This window comes from Prosopis cineraria, unplaced genomic scaffold (assembly GCF_029017545.1).
Source record: "Prosopis cineraria cultivar Desert tree isolate PC_DT_omini unplaced genomic scaffold, ASM2901754v1 PC2, whole genome shotgun sequence".
NCBI classification, from domain to species: Eukaryota; Viridiplantae; Streptophyta; class Magnoliopsida; order Fabales; family Fabaceae; genus Prosopis; species Prosopis cineraria.
The window spans coordinates 18,843,086-18,862,715 of NW_026555333.1; the positions used below are offsets into that span (position 1 = coordinate 18,843,086).

Consider the following 19,630-nt stretch of genomic DNA (forward strand, 5'->3'; position numbering starts at 1 on the left):
GAATTCTCTGTTGAACTAACTCTTCTTTATGACTTTTCTCAGCCATAGCTCTGCACCAAAAGCAAAACATTCGAAAGTGAAAAAAACCCAAACGCTGATTTGGCCTTCACTGTAGCTCTCACCTGTTCCCACTCCCTCATACCTTTTGCCAGTACCCAGAAAAAGAGTGACCCCACCGCTGCCACCATTGCCACCCAATTTAAAAGCTTCTTTTCCCTCTTCACCTTCCTTAGCCCACCACCCCAAAGGAATAAATTAACATATCCATCCTCTTTTTCATCTCCATGAACTTCACTTTCATTATCTGCTTCTTCAATTTTGCTGTAATAATTTGCAGCTCTTTCTAGTACTTTACTCAAGTATGCCTGATCATCTCTCACCTCATCCAGAATCTCCATCCCCACCCACAAAGCCACTCAAGCCAAATTCTAATGACCAAATCGCAGGATCAATACAATCCAGAAACCAAAGTTGTGTGGAATTAGAATCACCAAATTTTGCCACAAAACAGTATAGTAGACAACCAACAACACTGAGGCATCCAAGAGTTCGACGAACGAACCCAGTAGTATGGTTTGCTGCAGTTTTGTGCCTCATATTCAGCGTCATCCTCATCGTCTTTGGAATCGCAACGCTGATCATCTTCCTCACCGTTAAACCGCGAAACCCTATTTTCGACATCCCCAATGCGAGCCTCAAAGTCGTGTACTTCGACTCTCCACAGTATCTGAACGGAGATTTTGTCCTGCTCGCGAATTTCACGAATCCTAATAGGAAAATCGACGTGAGATTTGAATCTGGCGACATTGAGCTTTTCTTCGCAGACAGAGTCATATCCAGTCAGGCGATTCAGCCGTTCACGCAGAGGCGAAGGCAAACCAGGTTGCAACCGATTCACTTCATCTCAAGCTTGGTGTTTCTGCCTGAGGATCTAGGGATAAAGCTTCAAAGGCAGGTTCAGAGCAACAGGGTGAACTGCAACGTGAGGGCAACCTTTAAAGTAAGAGCCATTGTTGGTTTCATCCATTTGTCTTTCCGGATCCATAGCACTTGCCAGATCGAGATGACTGGTCCACCGACTGGAGTTCTAATAACCAGAATATGCATAACAAAGCGATGAAGATGATTTTTGTCTGTAAAAATCTGCTGCTTTCTTGTAAGTTTCTAATGTGGATTTAGAATTTTAGACATAGAAGAGAAATGATAGATCCTGGATATACTGTTAAATGTGAAATTTAATACGAGTGTGTGGAAGAATGATTCAGTCAACTGTTTGATAATTGATATGCATAAGAAAGAAGAAGAAAGATAGATTGATGACTAACAAAAAATGGAATTTCTTTTGCTTCAAATTTGAATTTGAATTGACGGAGTTCAATCCAGAGATGAAACGCAGCGAACGGTCCCGACCTTAAATAGTTTCCGACCTGACCAGACGGCGCCGGTGATTAGAGTGCTAGATCTAAAATAAAAACTATTTTTAAGAAGTCAAATATATATATAATGAAAAATTAATCATTTAATTCCTTTAATCTATTGTTTTAGTTGTCTCTCTCTGTTTTTTTTTTGCCATTGTCTCTATTACAAAATAAATTTATAAAGAATAAAATTTTTATTAAAATTTAAAGATTAATATTTTAAAAGATTACTACTCACTAAAATTTTAAAAATTGAATTAAAATTAAATTAAACTATTTAAATTGAATCATACCAAGTTAAAATTATATGAATTGAATTACAATTATAGAAATTAGATGATTAATTTAGATATATATATAATATTTATATCATTTGATTGAATTTATTTTATTTAAATAAATATATGTGATATTTATAAAAGTATTTTTTTCTATTTTTCATGCCCGTCAATAACATGGCACTGCTCCCTAATTTTCTAAATCTTTTGTTGTTTATTATATAATTATATTAGAAGTGTCTACATCTCAAACTATTTACCCATATTTTGCTTTAATTTATATCACTTGAATTTGAACACAGGACCTCGAAAATGTGCGTTTTGAAGATGACCCCAAGTGACAAAATAATTAGTCTAAGAAAGGGATGATTTGGTAGTTCAAAAAAAAAAATTTCTCTAAGTTTAATTTAAATTAGTTAAATTATATATATTTTTTATTTTTTATAATTTATTTGTTCAGAATTTTAAAGGAAGAATCTCATCTTATGGGACATGGGCTCTCAATAATATTTTTTTTTTGTGTCTGGGTGGATATTCATTTGCATTTAACAATAAAAATGAGTAAAGTGATTAAATTAATATAAGAGAATCGACCAAAATATAATCACTTTTGTTGCCGCCCCAAATGAAAATATGATGAATTGAAAGCACACGAGATTCTCAAATCTCAGTGTTGCTGAGTAGGTTGGAACTTTGGCTGGCACTTCCCTTTTGTAAAAGCAACCCTCCAAATCTGCAATTGAACTTTAAATCTATTCATGATTTTGTCTAAAATTAGTATAATCTTATGCCTTTTATCTTCTGAAAACCAACCCTTGTAATTTATATTTTTGAAAAATTATTTTTAATTATTCTTAATTTTACTCGGATTATTTTTATCTTAGGGTTTATGGTTTAAACTTTCAACATCTTATTTGGTGTTTATATTTTTCTTTATTTTCAATACCACCTATTTATATTTAAATTACAAATATAGATCCTTTTTTTTACTGACATAGAATATATACCTAGCCATATTTTCTATTTTAATAAAATGTTATCATAACTTTGATGATAGAGGTTAGATTTTAAAAATAATCCATTATAAGTATCTAATTCATTTATAAATATGAACTACAAAGTTTTTCACCAAAAAGAAAATTGAAATAGAAAGTTATAATAATCAAATTAAAACTTAAGTAAAATTATAAAAAAATAAAAAATGTATTTTTCCTCACCTTTCTTAATGGCTGATACATTTTTCCTCATTTTGTCAGTCGTAACAGACATTCAACTATAAATTTTATAAGTTTTCTTTTGCCAACAACCATAAATTTTATAAGTAAATGTACATAGCATAATAGTTGATTATCAAATTAATTAAAATCACATCAAACAAGAATATCTTTTTTAATTGAGTTGAGAAAGGCACGCATTAACAATCTAAAATTATAAGTAAAATTGAATCAATTACTCCCTCCCTTATTATATAAAAAATATTTTTAATTGAATCTCATACATCAATAAAAATTATTATGTAGTTGGAATCACACATAATTACAATAGTTTTTTAAATTTTACTTCTAATAGTGTCACAATTAATATTGTAATAGTGATGGAAAAAGCACATAATTAATATTTTTCATTTTGTAAGACAAGAATAATTGTCTAATTATTCAGAAACATCATAATACTTCTTATATTTAAAAATAAAATAAACTTTTAAAAAATATCTTTTATATATATATATATATGAACGTAGAATAGTTTTTACTTGCAAGTTGCAAGAACATTTTCATGCTATTTGGTCACAATATCATTGGCCAAAAAATAATATATCTTAATAACTAAAGATAGTAAATAGTGAACTCATTGGATTACAAAAGGTTGAAAACCAGTCATACTATTATTTTTTAGTATACTATACATTTATGTTTAAGTTTGACATTGTCATTTTTGTTTTACTGTATCTTTAATTTTTCAAGTTACGTTATTGAAAAAAAAAAAAAAAACATAGAATCGGGTAATGGCGGGTGAGTGTGCGACGATTCTAACGACTTCCAAACAGCGATGAGCGTCCAACAACAGGACTCATCCATTTTGATTCGAGCATCTTCTTTAATTTTCTCTCTTTTTAATTTTTGTCGTTTTCACCCCCTTTTTGTCTTCCCCTATGTATATATATTACTTCTTTCATTTTAAATTATAAAAAATTTTTTAAAAAGTTTTTTTATTTTAAAATATAAAACACTTTAAGTAAATTAAAATTTTATTAAATACATCAATTTTAATATTACATTTTCTCTTTCTATAATTAATTTTCATTCATTTTTTTAATATATTAAATAATGGATATTTTAAAAATTTTATATTTTTATTTTAAAAAGATAAAATTATTAAATATATTTAATAAATTTTATTAATATGTAAGATTTTATTTAAAAATATTTTATAACGAGTAATACACACGCACTTTCTGGCAGCTGCTAATGACAGGGCTCATCGTTTTTTTTTTTTCCTTTGTTTTGCTTTTCATCTCTAGAACGCCAATGTGTTGATCTAACAAACTCTTCTTTGAATTGAAGTTTTGAAACTCCATATTATCTCAGCTAAAAAATAAAAATAAAACACAGACTAAAAAAGCCCATATAATCTAATAAAAATAATTTTGGAAGAATCCATCAAAAGATCACTTAAAAAACTTATTCACAGACAAAAATCAGTAACAAATCTAATTTAAAAAATAATAAGTTTATGTTTTCATTTTAATAATAATCTATTTTGTATTAATCTTTGTTTGTGAAATAAATTTTTTGAATGGTTCTTCAATGTGTTCTCCCAATAATTTTTATACTCACTTTTTAGCAAGAAATGTTTTGAACTTGATTGATAATTTATATATCTTTGATTAATTAGTACTTTATTGTAGACAGGTGGTTGATAATGAAAAACTAAAGGCTTGTTTAAAAATCTGTTTTGTGAACAGTTTTCTGTTTTCTAAAATAAGAGAATAAAAAATTTATTTAATAACGTATTTTTAAAAAGTGTTTTAAAGAATAAAAAAATAAAATATTATTTTAAAGAATAGAAAAATGAAAATAACTTTTAGGTGTTATATGATTATTATTCTGACAAATAAAAAAAAAATAAAAACACATATTTTTATTATGTTTTTTTACTCTCAAAATATATTTTACAAAACATCAATTCTCAAAACAATAAAATAAAAATAATTTTGAACAGCTCCTAAAATATCATGCTTTGCACATGCTCACCACACTCCTCACACGCCCCCCTTCCTTAACCATGTAGATTATACAACTCACAACTTTCCATTTTTAAAGAGGTGTGGGGTGCCATTGAGTCAAGAATAGCTTGTAATGTCTTGACAATCTTGCTGGGTAATGCATTTTTCTTTTCATTAAAAAATAACTTTTTACTCTCAAGAATCATAGTTTAACAACATCGATTTTCTTGTTTCTAGGATCTTCGGTTTTCTTCCACAATATGAATAATCATGCAATGTTTGATAGGCAAAAAAAATGTTTTGTAAAAAAATCAGTAAATGCATCTATCCATTTGTTCGAAAATCTAAAGTTGAGTGTTTGAATTAATTTCAAAGGAAGAATCTCATCTTATGGGCTCTCAATAATTTTTATTTTTGTGGGTGGATATTCGTTTGCTTTTAACAATAAAAATGAGTAAAGTGATTAAATTAATTTAAGAGAATCGACCAAAATATAATCACTTTTGTTGCCGCCCCGAATGAAAATATGATGAATTGAAAGCACATGAGATTCTCAAAACACTGTGTGGCTGAGTGGGTTGGCACTTCTCTTTTATAAAAGCAAGCCCTCCCGAATCTGCAAATAAACTTTAAACCTTTTTTTTTTTTTTCCTGTTTTGTTAGAACCAGCCACGTCATATTGGCTGAAAGGTTTTATGTACTTTTCTAATCTTTTTTTCTTTTTTTGTTGGGGGGTGGGGGGATGGATTGTTAATGTAGTCATGATTTTGTTTAAAATTAGTATTATCTTATGCCCTTTATCTTCTGAAAACTACCCTTGTAATTTATTTTTCAAAAATTTATTTTTAATTAATCTTTATATTACTCGGATTATTTTTATTTTAGGATTTAGTGTTTATGGTTTAAACATCTTACTTTGTTGGCTTTTTTTATGTTCGTTTTCAATATTAATAATTTATATTTAAAGTAAAAAAAATATACTCCTTCCGTCAAAAAATATGATATTTTTTGAGGGATTAAATGTTAAAAAATATAAAATATTTTTAATTTTTTAAGGTGTAATTATTACTTTTTTAAAGTGCCCCTATTGAATAAATTACTTTATATTTTTTTGGGGTGAAATACCCTATTAAATAAGAATAAATATGAAAAAAGTGTTATTTTAAAAACAAATAACTACTTTATTGAGAGTAATATTTGGTTAAAAATGTCTTATATTTTTTAACAAAAGTAGCGTAGTACAAGGTCGTTAAACTCATGAGTTTAAGTAAATTCGTGATAGGAATGTAAATTCATATCGCAAACTTGAATCGTAAACTTTTAAAAATTTACTTCTATTAATAAATAGCCATCACAATATGATTATAATTTAATTTAAATATATTAAAAATATAAATAATTAAAATTAAACTCATCTATATTGATAAATTATCATATGCGAGACATAAAAATTTTAAAATAGAAAAGCTTATTTTTTGTGTTTACTTTTGTTTTTTATTAATATTAGTTTTTATATTTCAAGTTTTTTTTTAATCAGGTCTTATAAATTTTATGAATTAAATTCTTCATAATATATACTTAACTCGCTCAATTCAAAAAAAAAATTTGAAGAGTTGAACAAGTTTAACCAAGTTTGTATTTATTCCTAATTTATGAATTAGTTGATACGATTGTGTAAATTAAAAACATAAAAATAATAAATTCAAAGGTAAACTTATAAATTTAATTGAGTTTGTATATAGTCTAAATTTATAAATGAGTTAACATGATTTTGTAAGTTAAAAATATTAAATTCATAGAGTTAACACAATTATGATGTAGCATATATTTTGTCATATTTTATCTTTTGATAAAATATCATCATAACTTTGATAGTACGGGTCAGCTTTTAAAAATGATCAATTATAAGTATCCATTCATTTATATATATGAACTACTAAGTTATGAGAATCCAATCAAAACTAAAGTAAAATTATAAAAATAAAAAATGTATTTTTCCTCACCTTTCTTAATGGGTGGATATCTGTTTGGGAAAATTGTATCCAAAGACTTAAAAAAATTATTTACAAACAAAAAAAAATAACAAGTCATCATTGCAAAAAAAAAAATTTGTATTACTATTTAATAGTAATTCATTTCATTTTGATTTTTATTTATGAATAATTTTTTCACAAGGTCTTAAATGCGTTTTTCTCAAATTTTTTTCTTCATTTTGTCAGTTGGAACAAACATTCAACTATAAATTTTATAAGTATATATAATTATATATAGGATAATAGTTTATTTTCAGTTTCATTAAAGTCACATGGCAGGCACCAACGACCTAAAATTACAAATAAAATTGAATCCATTAGCTTTTACCTGCACGGACATTTTCATGCCATTCGGTCATAACATCATTGGCCAAACAATACTCATTGGATTACAGAAGGTTGAAAACCAGTCATACTATTTATTTTTTAGTATGCTATAAATTTATGTTTAAGTTTGACATTACTCCAAAATAATTAATTAAGAAAAATAATTATATTTGAAATTAAAAAAATTGCACTAAATTATCTGTACAATTAATTAAATAAATTTATCTAGTAAAAATAAATATTGACTCTATAAGGGATGAGTTGGGTAAAATAGTTCTTTAAATTTATAATTTTACTTATAAATAAAAATAAAGAAATACATGTAAGTTTTTCTACGACAGTAGAGGGAGTATCTTCTTTGTTTTACTGTATCTTTAATTTTTCACACACATATATATAAACAGGTTATTGGAATTAAAAAAACATAAAATCAGGTAATGACGGGTGATTATGTTATGCAACGTTCTAAGGACTTCCAGGCCGTGACTTTGGGTCCACTGTAAGGTTATTAAATTCATAAATTTAAATAAATTTGTGATAAAAAAATAAATTTGTATCACAAACTTGAATTGTAAACTAATAAAAATTTATCTCTATTAATAAATAGTCATTAAAATATAATTATAATTTAATTTAAATATATAAAAAATATAAATTATTGAAGTTAAATCCATCTACATTGATAAATTATTATATACAAGATAAAAATTTTAAAATAGAGGAACTTATTTTTAGTATTTTTTGTTTTATTTTTTTATTAATATTAGTTTTTGTATTTCAAGTTTTTTTTCTTTGAACCATGTTTTATAACTCTTATGAACTGTATATACTTAACACATTCAACTCAAAAAATAAAATTAAATTAACAAGCCTAACAAGTTTAATCAAACTTGCATCTAATCTGAATTTATAAATTAACTGACATAATTTTGTAAGTGAGAAACATAAAAATGATAAATTTGAAAGTAAACTCACGAGTTTAATCGAATTTATATATAGTTTGAGTTTATAAACAAGTTGATATAATTTTATAAATTAAAAATATAAAAATATTAAATTCATAAAATTAATTTAAGAGTTTAATAACTATGGTCCAATGACACTATGACAAAGCTCATTCATTTGAGCATCTTCTTTAATTTTCTTTCTCTTTAATTTTTGTCGCTTTATATTTTTTTTTCTTTTGTCTTCCCACCGTACATACATACATGTGTATGTCTGTGTGTATATATGTATATATATATTTTGCTGGCAGCCGTCAATACCGATCAGACAACCCACAGTTTCTTTTCATCTCTAGACGCCGATGCGTTGCTCCAAAAAACTCCTTTGAATTGAATTTTTGAAACTCCATGTTGTCTCAGCTGAAAAACAAAACATAGGGACTAAAAGAAGCCCATACAATATTAAAAAAAACTGACAATAAAGTCCCAAATTATATAAATAATAATTTTATCTTTTAAAATGACATAATCCTACTGAAGTTTCTAAAGGCTTCCGTATTAGTAAATTTTAAATTAAAAAGATCATTTTATTTTTATTAACAAGTCTTGATTTATTATTCAATTGTTATGGTTTTTGAAATAAAAGTTGTTATTTCTTAAAAAAAGTTATAATTGAGACTTGTTATTTTAAAAACTTGTTTTTCAATATTAAAAATTATACTTGATAAGTTATAATTTCTTATTCAATTCTTATAATTTACAGAATAAAGATTATTATTTCTTAAACAAAAATTGTGATTGAAGCTGGTTATTTTGAGAATTTATTTTTCAATGATAAAAATTATATTTAAAAAGTTATAATTTCTCGTTCAACTCTTACAACACACAGAATAAAAGTTATTATTCCTTAAGAAAAATTATAATTAGGACTTGTTATTCTAAGCTTTAAAACTTTGAAATAGTCTTTTCACTTTAAAATTTATTAACACAAATATTTTTAAAAGCTTTAATAAAATTATGACATTTTAAAAGATAATATTATTATTAGTATAATTTAAGAAGATTTTATTATTATTTTCCTTACAAAATAATAGAAACAACTTTTGTCCTCACTTTTTTAGCTTGGAACACTTTGGCTGCATTTGATCAACAATCGCTTTGTGATGGATGATGAAGGGCTAAGATCTCATAGTATTTTGTAATGTGTTGACTTTCTTTTTCTTTTTTCCTTTGTTTTTTTCTTTCCCGGAAATGGTCCAAATACAAATGCTCTCCACACACATACATACCAAAACTGAGGAATAACACAGATACTCAACAAACTCACAAAAACACACTCGCCCCCCTCAACCATATGAGATATAGAACCCACAACTTTCCTTTTTCAAGGTGTAGGGTTCCATTAAACCAAGAAACTCTTGGTTTGTACTGTCTTGACAATCTTGGTCATGAATTATCTCTCTTTTCATTAAAAAAAAAAAAAAAAAACACTTAACCCACAAAAATCATAGATTAACATCAATTTTCTTGTTTCTAGGATCTTCAGTTTCCGTCTACAATCTAAAATCAAGCGATGTTTGATAGGTAGAAATATGTTTTCTAAAAAATAAATAGGAAATACATTTAAGCTTATTTTCCTTCTAAATACATTTCAAATATCATTTCCGAAAAATACTTTTGTGCATCAAACATGCAATCCGTGTTTTGAGCAAAGATTCCTAGAATCTCAAGCAATCAGAATACAGTGATCACAAGCGTGAGAAACATAATGAAGACGATGAGAAATGTGCAGAGACTGTCAACTTCAAATATCATTTGAATAATGTTACAAAACAACATATAGCAGAGAAATGAGAGAACTAATCAACTGAAAATCAACATCAGCCAAATTAATACGAAGTTTACCAGTCATACTATCCATAAATTATTAATAATATATTTTTCTTCAAATTTCGTCAAAAAAATATGAACCCACTATCTTATGCGACAAATGTTAGTGCTTCCAGTGCAGAAGGAAGGCTTTCCCCAAACAATGACTCTGCTAGAAGTGTTTACAGGCTTTGTCGGCCCAGTGAATATGGTCCAACCTCATTATTTTGAGTCGGGTCAAATGGGGCCCAAAAAAATAGCCGAACCAAGCTGAATCGCTCTACCAAGCCAGGCAGGCACCTGGCTGGTTGGCACAAGCTAACCAGCGTGCTCATTGGCAGGCACAACGTATGGTTTGAGATTTACAGTAGCTGTATATCAACCAGCACAAAATTTGGGGGTCCAAAATGCAGTAAAAAACAGACGGAATTAACTCAAAGTGATTTATATCCATTCATCTCCAGGTTCATAACTAAATGTATCAAGATATAAAGTACCTGGAAAGGAAACCAACATCTAAAGCGCAAGTCTGGTACAGTAGAAAGGTTAAAAGTCGGTTTGAAGAATTACACGTGTACCTAAGTTTGTAAACCCAAGGCAACTTGGTCACAATACTATGATTCTAGGCCCAGTTGAGCATAAGACTGAGCTTTGGTTTTCATCACTACATCAGTTCAGCAAATTTCAACCTTTTTCCAACGTCTTTTATATGTAAAATAACTACTGTGAAGGGACCACCACCTGCTGATCATCATCTGTGCCGAAATACCGGTCCCCAAACTCGCCCATGCCTGGTACGACACGGAAGTCCTTATTCAGGCCCAACTCAATCTCAGATGTCACGATTTTTATTCTGGGAAAGGCTTTGCAGACCACATGCACGCCTTGGGGTGCCTGGCAAAATGAGAATAAAATGTATGTATCATCACTATGGCAAAAGAAAAATATGATGGTGAAAGAACAGTAAAATGTGTGTATCATCACTAACATAGCAGTATCTTACCGATATGAGATTGAGAAATATGATGTTAGACTCTGGTACACCCTTTTTTATAAGTAAAGAAATTGCTTGTACAGCCGAATTTCCTACAGAAGATAATGGTCATACATTTGTGGAGATGACGAACAAAATATATATATATATATATATATATATACTTAGATTATTTAAACGGTGTGGAACACTCGGTAAATGCCAGACAGCATCTGACTCATTTTTCAGCAGAAAAGAATACATCAAAACCAATTGTAACTTCAAAGCAGCTAAGAAATACAAGCTTTTTTGGTCCAAAATCTAAGTCCAATTTGGCAATATGAATAATAGGACATCAAATATTTTTTCCTTGATTTGCCCTTGACTACAATTAAAACATAAATGTGTGAGAGTTGTCTTTGAATTTAATAAGGGTAACAGCGGAAAGTGATAAAATTTCTTGATAAATTTAACAAGTTAACTACTTTTAATTCCTTCCCTTAGTTCCTATGAAATTAGTTAAACTAGAATTATATTTTGGACTGAAGGGAGTACGAACATGATGAGAATGACAAACCTGTGCCTAGGATGGGATCCAACAGTAACACATGCCTATCTGAGATATCATTCGGCAATTTTTCATATATCAGCTGCCCAACATTAAATTCAGGAAATTCAGGGATCATGAAATGTGATAAACATAGAAATGTACCCAGACCACACAGAAGATGCAAAAACCTGCTGACTGTTGTCCCCTTCCCCTTCTCTATGAATAAGAATTTTGCCAATCTTGATACCTTTGCAGCATGCTCGTAAAGCATTCTCCATACTCTCCCCACTGACAATACATCAGCAGATATCAACACAAGGGCAGAATATTTTCCAAGCAATAATTTTTTAAGAAGAATGTAAGAGCATAAATTCACACAAAGTAAGGAGGGGAAAAAAGGACTTGTTGCTGAAGGCTTATGAAACAGGACATTGCTAGATACTTATTGTGTGATTTTAATTAAAAAAAAATGTTTAACAAACTACAAAGACTAAATCCACAAATGATCTTTCCTTTTATTCATTTCAATACTTCTTATGGATGACCAAGAGTAGATATATCCATAATGACATATTAAGAAGTAAAATGCTAACATCTTAGTTGTCTGAGGGATTTTAACTTTAAGAATAGGACTGACAGATGCCTTCTGACGACTGAGACTCCACACAACCTCTTCTTATGGATGACCAAGAGTAGATATTTCCATAATGACATATTAAGAAGTAAAATGCTAACATATTAGTTGTCTGAGGGATTTAACTCTGAGAATAGGACTGACAGATGCTTTCTGACGACTGAGACTCCACACAACCTCTTCTTATGGATGACCAAGAGTAGAGATTTCCACAATGACATGTTAAGAAGTAAAATGCTAACATCTTAGTTGCCTGAGGGATTTTAACTTTGAGACTAGGACTGACAGATGCCTTCTGATGACTGAGACTCCACACAACCTCTTCTTATGGATGACCAAGAGTAGATATTTCCATAATGACATATTAAGAAGTAAAATGCTAACATCTTAGTTGTCTGAGGGATTTTAACTTTGAGAATAGGACTGATAGATACCTTCTGACGACTGAGACTCCACACAACCTCTTACAGAAATCAACACCAGTGTATACAGACCCTGCAGTTAATAAGAATAAGAATACTCAATGAAGGTCAAGAATCAACAATAACAATAACAAGACTCAACCCTAAAACTTTCTATTCCGTGCATAACAGAACAATAATGACAGATAAATTAAGGAGGACAGTTGGACACAGAAGGCCATTGCTCAGTACAGCAAACACTACAACCAGTATCATGCAACAAAAAAAGCATCTCAATTACTACCACAAGATGCAGCTTTGATTCCCATGACATGAAGCCCTGAAGTAGAAATATTGTGATCGTGTGACACTAGTCCCACGCATTCATGTAGAAATAGGTGCATGGCGTAAAAATAAAATAGCTTGGCTATGCCATAGAGAATATTGTCATCATTGAATCAACATCAGCTGGTAATGGTAATTAATACTTTCACACAAAATAACTGTAGGCCTTTCTTTCTACATAATTAAAAATATGCATCTAAGGCAACTCAGCCACTCCTGAGTTCAGCAACTAAAATGGTCAGTGCTTTGGGAAACATGAAAAACAAGACTCTAAGTAAAAGGGAGAACACAAAATGATAAACCATTAAGTTGTTAACCTAACACCTACATGGCCACACACCAAGTAATGGACATCACTTATTACAAGAAGCTTACAAGGTGAGCCACAAAATAGAACAGCTTACCAGTCGGAGTGATTACTTGCTTTTCTGTAAATGGTAGATGTCCCAGGCCATGCTCAACAACCTGGTTACTCAAAAATAAGTCATGCCACCACTAAATTCAAAAATAAGCAAATTAAACTTTGTGTGCACCTACCAGACGAATCAAACGGTCAGCATAAAATACAAAATCATGTGTTTTTATCTGAGAATCACGTATCAGGGTATGCATACCCCGTATCTGCATAATAGCAATTACAATGCTGATTCAAACTGTTGTAGAAACCAGTGTTTAGGTCCAGGTGGAGGGGCAAAAGAAACAAATAATTAAAATTTTCAACAAACAGTGAGAAGGGAGTACCTGAAAAGTTGAGTGTATCACATAAAGGTTAGGATATATTTTACACAGGTCATGCTGACCAAGCTTTGTGCGGATATGCTGTACAATTAAATCAATTGCCACATGATTGTCTCCTCCACGGGGTATAATGATATCAGCATACTTCTTTGTTGGAAGAATAAAGTCATCAAAAGCTGGCTTGACAAATTTAGAATACTGCATCAAATAAAGTCAGCTATCAGAATTTATAAAATACATAAAACATCAACATCTGATAACGAAGACTTCATGACATTGACCTTTATAACCATGAGCATTTAAAATTTACCAATGATCCAAATCAATAAAAACTGAATAATTTGTGTTCTCCTACCAAGGATCATTTACTGTAACTTATCAGCAGCATTAGACTAAATTATTAAGCTCTTAAAATTGTTATGTTTTGCAATACAGTAAAATTAAAAAAATTACAATGATAAATAAATAAATGATAAACTAAAATGGTCTTCATGGTATTGCAACAGATGTGAGTTGCTACCTGATCAAGCACAGTACCAATATCCCGACCCTTCTGAACTGTATCACGCTTGATCCTCCTAGCCAGTCGAACATCAGCATCTGCACTGAGCATTTTACAACGTGAGTGACAGCATAACTTAGCATTACGACAAAGACTTAAGAGCATAGCCTTACTAATAATAAGGAATAAATAGGCACTTGCCTATGACATAATAAAAGAAACATAGATTAAAACTACAAAGCATACAAATTTTTAAAAAAGCCATATGTTGAACCCCCCCAAAAAAAAAAAAATTAAAGACACTGAGCTGCAAGAAGAAAATGAATCAGACAACAGATGTTACATGAGAAAGAACAAGGCAACCAAAAACATGCAGCACACAAATTGTCAAATTAAATAGGAATAGTAATAAGGACCTGTGTCAACAAATATCTTCATATTCATCAACTCCCGAACGCGTGGATCATGAAAAATAAGAATTCCTTCCAAAATTATTACATCAGAAGGGTTTACCTGAAAAAACAAATTTAAACACAAACAAACATCCACATGTCATTACTAGAACCAACCAGAATTCTTTGTTGTTAGGTATGCAAATAACGAACTCTTTTATGTCATAATGTCATGCAACCAATTTTAAAGAATATTAGTACATTGACTCTATCAAAATGTAACATACGTTCTCCCTGGTGAGAGTAAATGCAGGGACAAAACTTCTTTCAAGCATACAACAACATCAGATCCCATGAGAAACCATGTCCAATCTTTGTGTTTCTTCATTATCATGCCAAACACACTTTATACTTTCTCTATGCACTAAAATTTCAGATACAGAAGACTCAATTCAATCTAAAGGTTTCAAAAGGGGGGTAAAGCTGCCACGAAAAATGTGAAAGTTAAACATATACCCGTCTAGATGGAGATGAATCCCTTTTATAACTCTTGAAATCATAAATTTGAATATCTACAGCTTGTCCATGCTTCAATTTGTCCATAACTCCTAGCAATTGCTCAGTATCAAAAGCATCTGATGATATAAGCAGCATTGTCAGATAAGTATGGAACTAGACCAGTAATACAGCCATCATTCGCATTTGCAATAAAAATTTAGGGAAAAATACACTTTAACCTCCTAAATCAAGGCCTAAGATTTCAGTACATCAACTTTAAATTTATCAATGCGCATCCCTCTTCTTTAAAGTAACATAAAAATAACCCTCACATTAAATAACAGAGATGTTTGTGTTTTCTCCAATGAATAGCGGTTTTTATATATTTTAAAGTTGCTGTACTCAAGTAATAACTAGACCTTAGTTTGAGGGATAAAATCCAGCAAGCTACAACCATTTACATTTAGCCACTAATTTTGCTGGCTGAGTACTAGGTTTCACTTTATGGATGAGAAGTTTGCCTTTCTGATATTTTCCTTCAAAGAATGAGCTCTATTTCAATTATTGTAAGACAGCTAATTTTGGAAGTCTGCTCTCCATCTCTATAATTATAAATAGAACCAAAAGGAAGTTGGAGTTGAAAACTAAATTGTTTCTTAAAAATACTCAGAATTCATTAGTAATATCTTGGCAACACAAGAATACAACTGTACTGAAGTCTTATAGATTATCATAAGGATCTAGAAATTTTTATATGAAAATAATATTGTCAGATTAATTTATCAGGATTAAACTTTCCCAAGCACTATCTTTGATATTATTAAGTAATTCTGAAAACAATAACAATATCGTTGGTGCTCATCAAATGTAATATAGATGTTCCAGGTGAAATTATAACAATCTAAGAAAACCTGTTTAAAATGACAAGAGTGTGGCGAAATCACTTAAGATTTCTGATCACATCTTCATAAAGAATTCTTTTAAAAAAAAGACGTTAAGGCAATAAACTAAATTTAGCAGAGAAAGAAAGCATTTCAATTATAAGATTTATAGTACCAAGATAAAGTCTTCAGAAACTAGTGATAGAAGATAATAAGTCAAGTTTATACTGACCAGGATGATCAAAGTTGTAATCTTGTACTCTAGTAAGTTCTTCTTCCGTCAAATTATGATAGAAAGAATCCTGTCAAATTAAATAACTCATTTGTTCATTAACTAATTAAACGGATCAATATAAGTACTATAAGATAAATAAGCTCAAATCCTCCAGAAAGGAAAATGAAAGGGGATAGATGGAAGGAAGTGATGCAATATGAAGAGGGGAAAAAATAAAAAATAGAAAGGCAAACATGCATGACATTAATAACAAAGAAAATAAATGTTTCCAGTTTTTTGTTCAAAATAGCAACTTTAACATGTTTGACTCTACGAAATTTGAGGGAAAAGTTGAGAGAATGTTAATATTTATAGAAAGGGTAAGATGGAAGGCAGATGGGATGTTAAAACTGAGTAAAATACAGAGATGAAAAAATTTTAGTTATGGTGGCAAGCATAGCATCGGGTTATATCTGTTTCACTTTGACATCAGGAAATGCTGAAATTTTTCCACTGCTTTAAGTGTTATAGTGGAAGGACAAAACCAAAAAAAAAAAAATCTAAAGGGTACAGGGGAAAAAAGGAGGAAAGGATGCTTCTGTGGCTTTAAGTACATAATAAGGTTACTAATTGCCTTGTAGATCAGGCATCTAAGCAAGATAAGTTATTAATTTGACAATGAATAAATACAATAATAACAACAAAGCTTATCCTACTAAGTGGAGATAGCTACATAGATTGACAATGAATAAATAAATGGAGAAAATTTATTACCTGATTAACAACTACAACTCGTTGGTCATGAAGTTGCTGAATAATCATATTACAAACTTCAGTTTTCCCAGCTGCTGCTCCACCAGCAACACCTGCCACAAACCCCCCCCCCAAAAAAAAAAATAGAAGTGAAACTATTTAATTAATTAAGAAATTAGAAGCGGTGAAACTAAAGAAATGAAAGATTCTAGCAATCTCATCATGCATGACAAAATTTTTAGAAAATTAAATCAATTTCAAATTTCAAGAAATCTTCAACGCAAACAGTGCAAGAATCTATTTTGCGGATATAAAAAAAGCAGATGCCATTTTACTGATGACAAAATTGATTATTATATATGATGGTTATACCAGCACTCGTTACATTAGCAGAAGAAGCAATTTTCGTTTTAGATTAACATTTAAGTCCACACAAATTTGGACTCTGATTCGGTCCTTAGCCTCTAGCAGAGCATATGTTTAAGGAAATTTGATAGCTTCAATCACTAGAAAACATTTTAGTTTTAATATCTAACGTTATCAGATAATAACCTTGTTCATGTACGTCATAACACCCAGCTTAATGACTCCTTTAAAATCTGAAACTATATCCATTGGGCATAAAGCATAGCTTGCAACATTTTCTCCGCCAAAATGGAAGAACCTTGTCCACTGTGGGTGGAATATGAGACCTCAGTGTATAACAACCAAGCCAGCAAGAAAGGGATTTTTGTTTGGCCTATTACACATGAGACCCCCTAGACACCAGAAATTTAATATTCACCACCATTAATTGCACTACCAATCCTTGGTTTGTTTCATGGCAACACAGACACAGGCAACTTGGCATGCAAAAACAAACCTATCACAAATGGTTGATTATACATGTGTTCAGCTACTGAAGTTGTTGGTGGCTCTGTCCCAGCATTTATTTTCTCCAATGCATCCATGTGAAATCCAGAAAAATGAACCCCAGAGGATGACTCTATTAAATCTACGACAGATTTAGTAGCCATTGGCAAAGACCTGTAAATATAAGGTGAAATTCATTATTATAAAGAAATCGATAACAGCAACAAATGTTCCAAAAAGTACATTAAAGCGCTAAGTATGGATGAAGTTAAATGATTAAGAAAAGGAGAAAAAAGTATATAATAATAAGTAGGGATCCGTTTAGTCCAGGTGAAGGCATCGCATTTGATAATTTGCCCAACATGACACATTCTTGGTCTTTCGGCTGCGTTTTATAAGAGTTGGTTGATGAAAACAATGAAATACTCCTTCTGGATCTTGCCCTGCCCTGATTTTTTTTAATCTCTTCCCCAGGGGAGGGGGTGTGTTTGGACAACGTATGGCCAAAGACTCTGGTCAGATATGGCTGCTCAACCTTTGCAACCATACCAAATGAAACTCAAAGCGGTTTGTGGGACCTTCAGTTGATATGTTTCCCAATAACCTGTAACTACGCAAAAACACCAAGTTCTCAATCAAAAGAGATGTTCTTTTCTTTGCTACTATGATCCTTTGGTCGGTGGGATTAAAGATAAGACACCATAAGTCATTGGCGTCACATTCCCAACAACTTCACCAAAAAACGTTTCATTGGAGTCATCTGATGATATGACATTTGGCGCGTGACAATCCTTCAAGTGCATAAGTCCACGATGCTTCTAGCTCCCACAGCAACCAGAACAAGAACAAAAGGCTAACCTTTTCTTTAGGCTCATGAATTTGATTTACACACCAAAGCTAGTCCTCCTCCTTTTCTCAAATCCTCTCCAGTATCGTCAAGTTAAAAACTCAAACCCAATAGTTCGACCCTACCAACCGACGGAGCTAACCTGCACCTCAAACTGGTCTACACCAGCTTCATACATTTACACAGAACGAATAAAAGGAGCTCAAACACAAAATTATAGACACAAATCAAACTCAGATATTAGCAAAATCCACAATCACATCATCACGTCATGATCAATAAAAAGAAAAAAGCACAATAGAAGGCGAGTAAGATACTGAAATCGTCGATTCAATTAAAGTGAAGAGCGTAATCAAAGCAATGCACAAGAGTACACTCAAATTGGTGATGGAATGACGGTATGAACTATGAAGTAGGAAATGCTGATTGTGAGCTATCATATACCCGAAAACCACTTCAGAATTGAATTGGAAAAGGAGAAGAGGGGAGAGAAAGAGGAGCCGTGTGCAGAATCAGAACGCGAGAGGAGAGCAAAAGCAAAATGCTACTCGATTACAGGTTCAACCAGAAGAGTCCTGAAATGTAGAAGATACAGATGAGAGACGACGCTGTGGCGCTCCCGTATTTAGAGCATGGAGCCTGCAGCACACTTGGTTTGGAAAATGACCCTCTTTTTCACTAAAATTACGTCATTATGCCACTGCACTTGGGAGAAATTCTTGCTTTGCATTAATTAAATTATTAATGTAGGTACAGCGTGCACTTAATCTAACCACAAAAAGACATGTATAAATACACTTAATAATTAAAAATTAATTGTGTACATGTTCAAATTATATTTTATATTGAGTAAAAGCTTTACTTCTTTACTTCTGTTGGCAAAAAAAAAATCCTCATAAAAATTATTAAAAAAATATATCTTCCATCAAGGACTTTTTCTTGTGAGAGATACACT

General features: G+C 30.7%; 2 protein-coding genes across 2 annotated transcripts; one reads left to right on the plus strand and one right to left on the minus strand.

Moving 5' to 3' along the window:
• Positions 1-431: 431 nt before the first annotated feature.
• LOC129302598 (uncharacterized protein At1g08160-like) lies at positions 432-1,120 on the plus strand. The gene is made up of 2 exons (XM_054941518.1): positions 432-470; positions 512-1,120. Exons 1-2 carry the CDS (start codon positions 432-434, stop codon positions 1,118-1,120), a joined length of 648 nt encoding a protein of 215 aa, XP_054797493.1.
• A 9,404-nt stretch (positions 1,121-10,524) lies between these two features.
• On the minus strand, positions 10,525-19,277 carry LOC129302858 (uridine kinase-like protein 3). The gene is made up of 15 exons (XM_054941735.1): positions 19,120-19,277; positions 17,839-18,002; positions 16,998-17,089; positions 16,242-16,311; positions 15,147-15,265; positions 14,655-14,751; positions 14,257-14,336; positions 13,740-13,934; positions 13,536-13,619; positions 13,403-13,463; positions 12,687-12,747; positions 11,807-11,906; positions 11,646-11,718; positions 11,099-11,181; positions 10,525-10,989 (listed from the first exon to the last, which is right to left on the minus strand). Exons 2-15 carry the CDS (start codon positions 17,990-17,992, stop codon positions 10,816-10,818), a joined length of 1,443 nt encoding a protein of 480 aa, XP_054797710.1. The 5' UTR covers positions 17,993-18,002; positions 19,120-19,277; the 3' UTR covers positions 10,525-10,815.
• Positions 19,278-19,630: the final 353 nt, after the last annotated feature.

Bases quoted from the DNA above. Each gene is read 5' to 3' on its own strand.
- LOC129302598 (XM_054941518.1), top strand. From the start codon at position 432: ATGACCAAATCGCAGGATCAATACAATCCAGAAACCAAA. The intron at 471-511 runs GTTGTGTGGAAT...GCCACAAAACAG, and splicing joins AATACAATCCAGAAACCAAA to TATAGTAGACAACCAACAAC.
- LOC129302858 (XM_054941735.1), bottom strand. From the start codon at position 17,992: ATGGCTACTAAATCTGTCGTAGATTTAATAGAGTCATCCTCTGGGGTT. The intron at 15,266-16,241 runs GTCAGTATAAAC...TTATATCATCAG, and splicing joins TTACAACTTTGATCATCCTG to ATGCTTTTGATACTGAGCAA. The intron at 11,182-11,645 runs GTTTGTCATTCT...TATCTTCTGTAG, and splicing joins GGATCCCATCCTAGGCACAG to GAAATTCGGCTGTACAAGCA.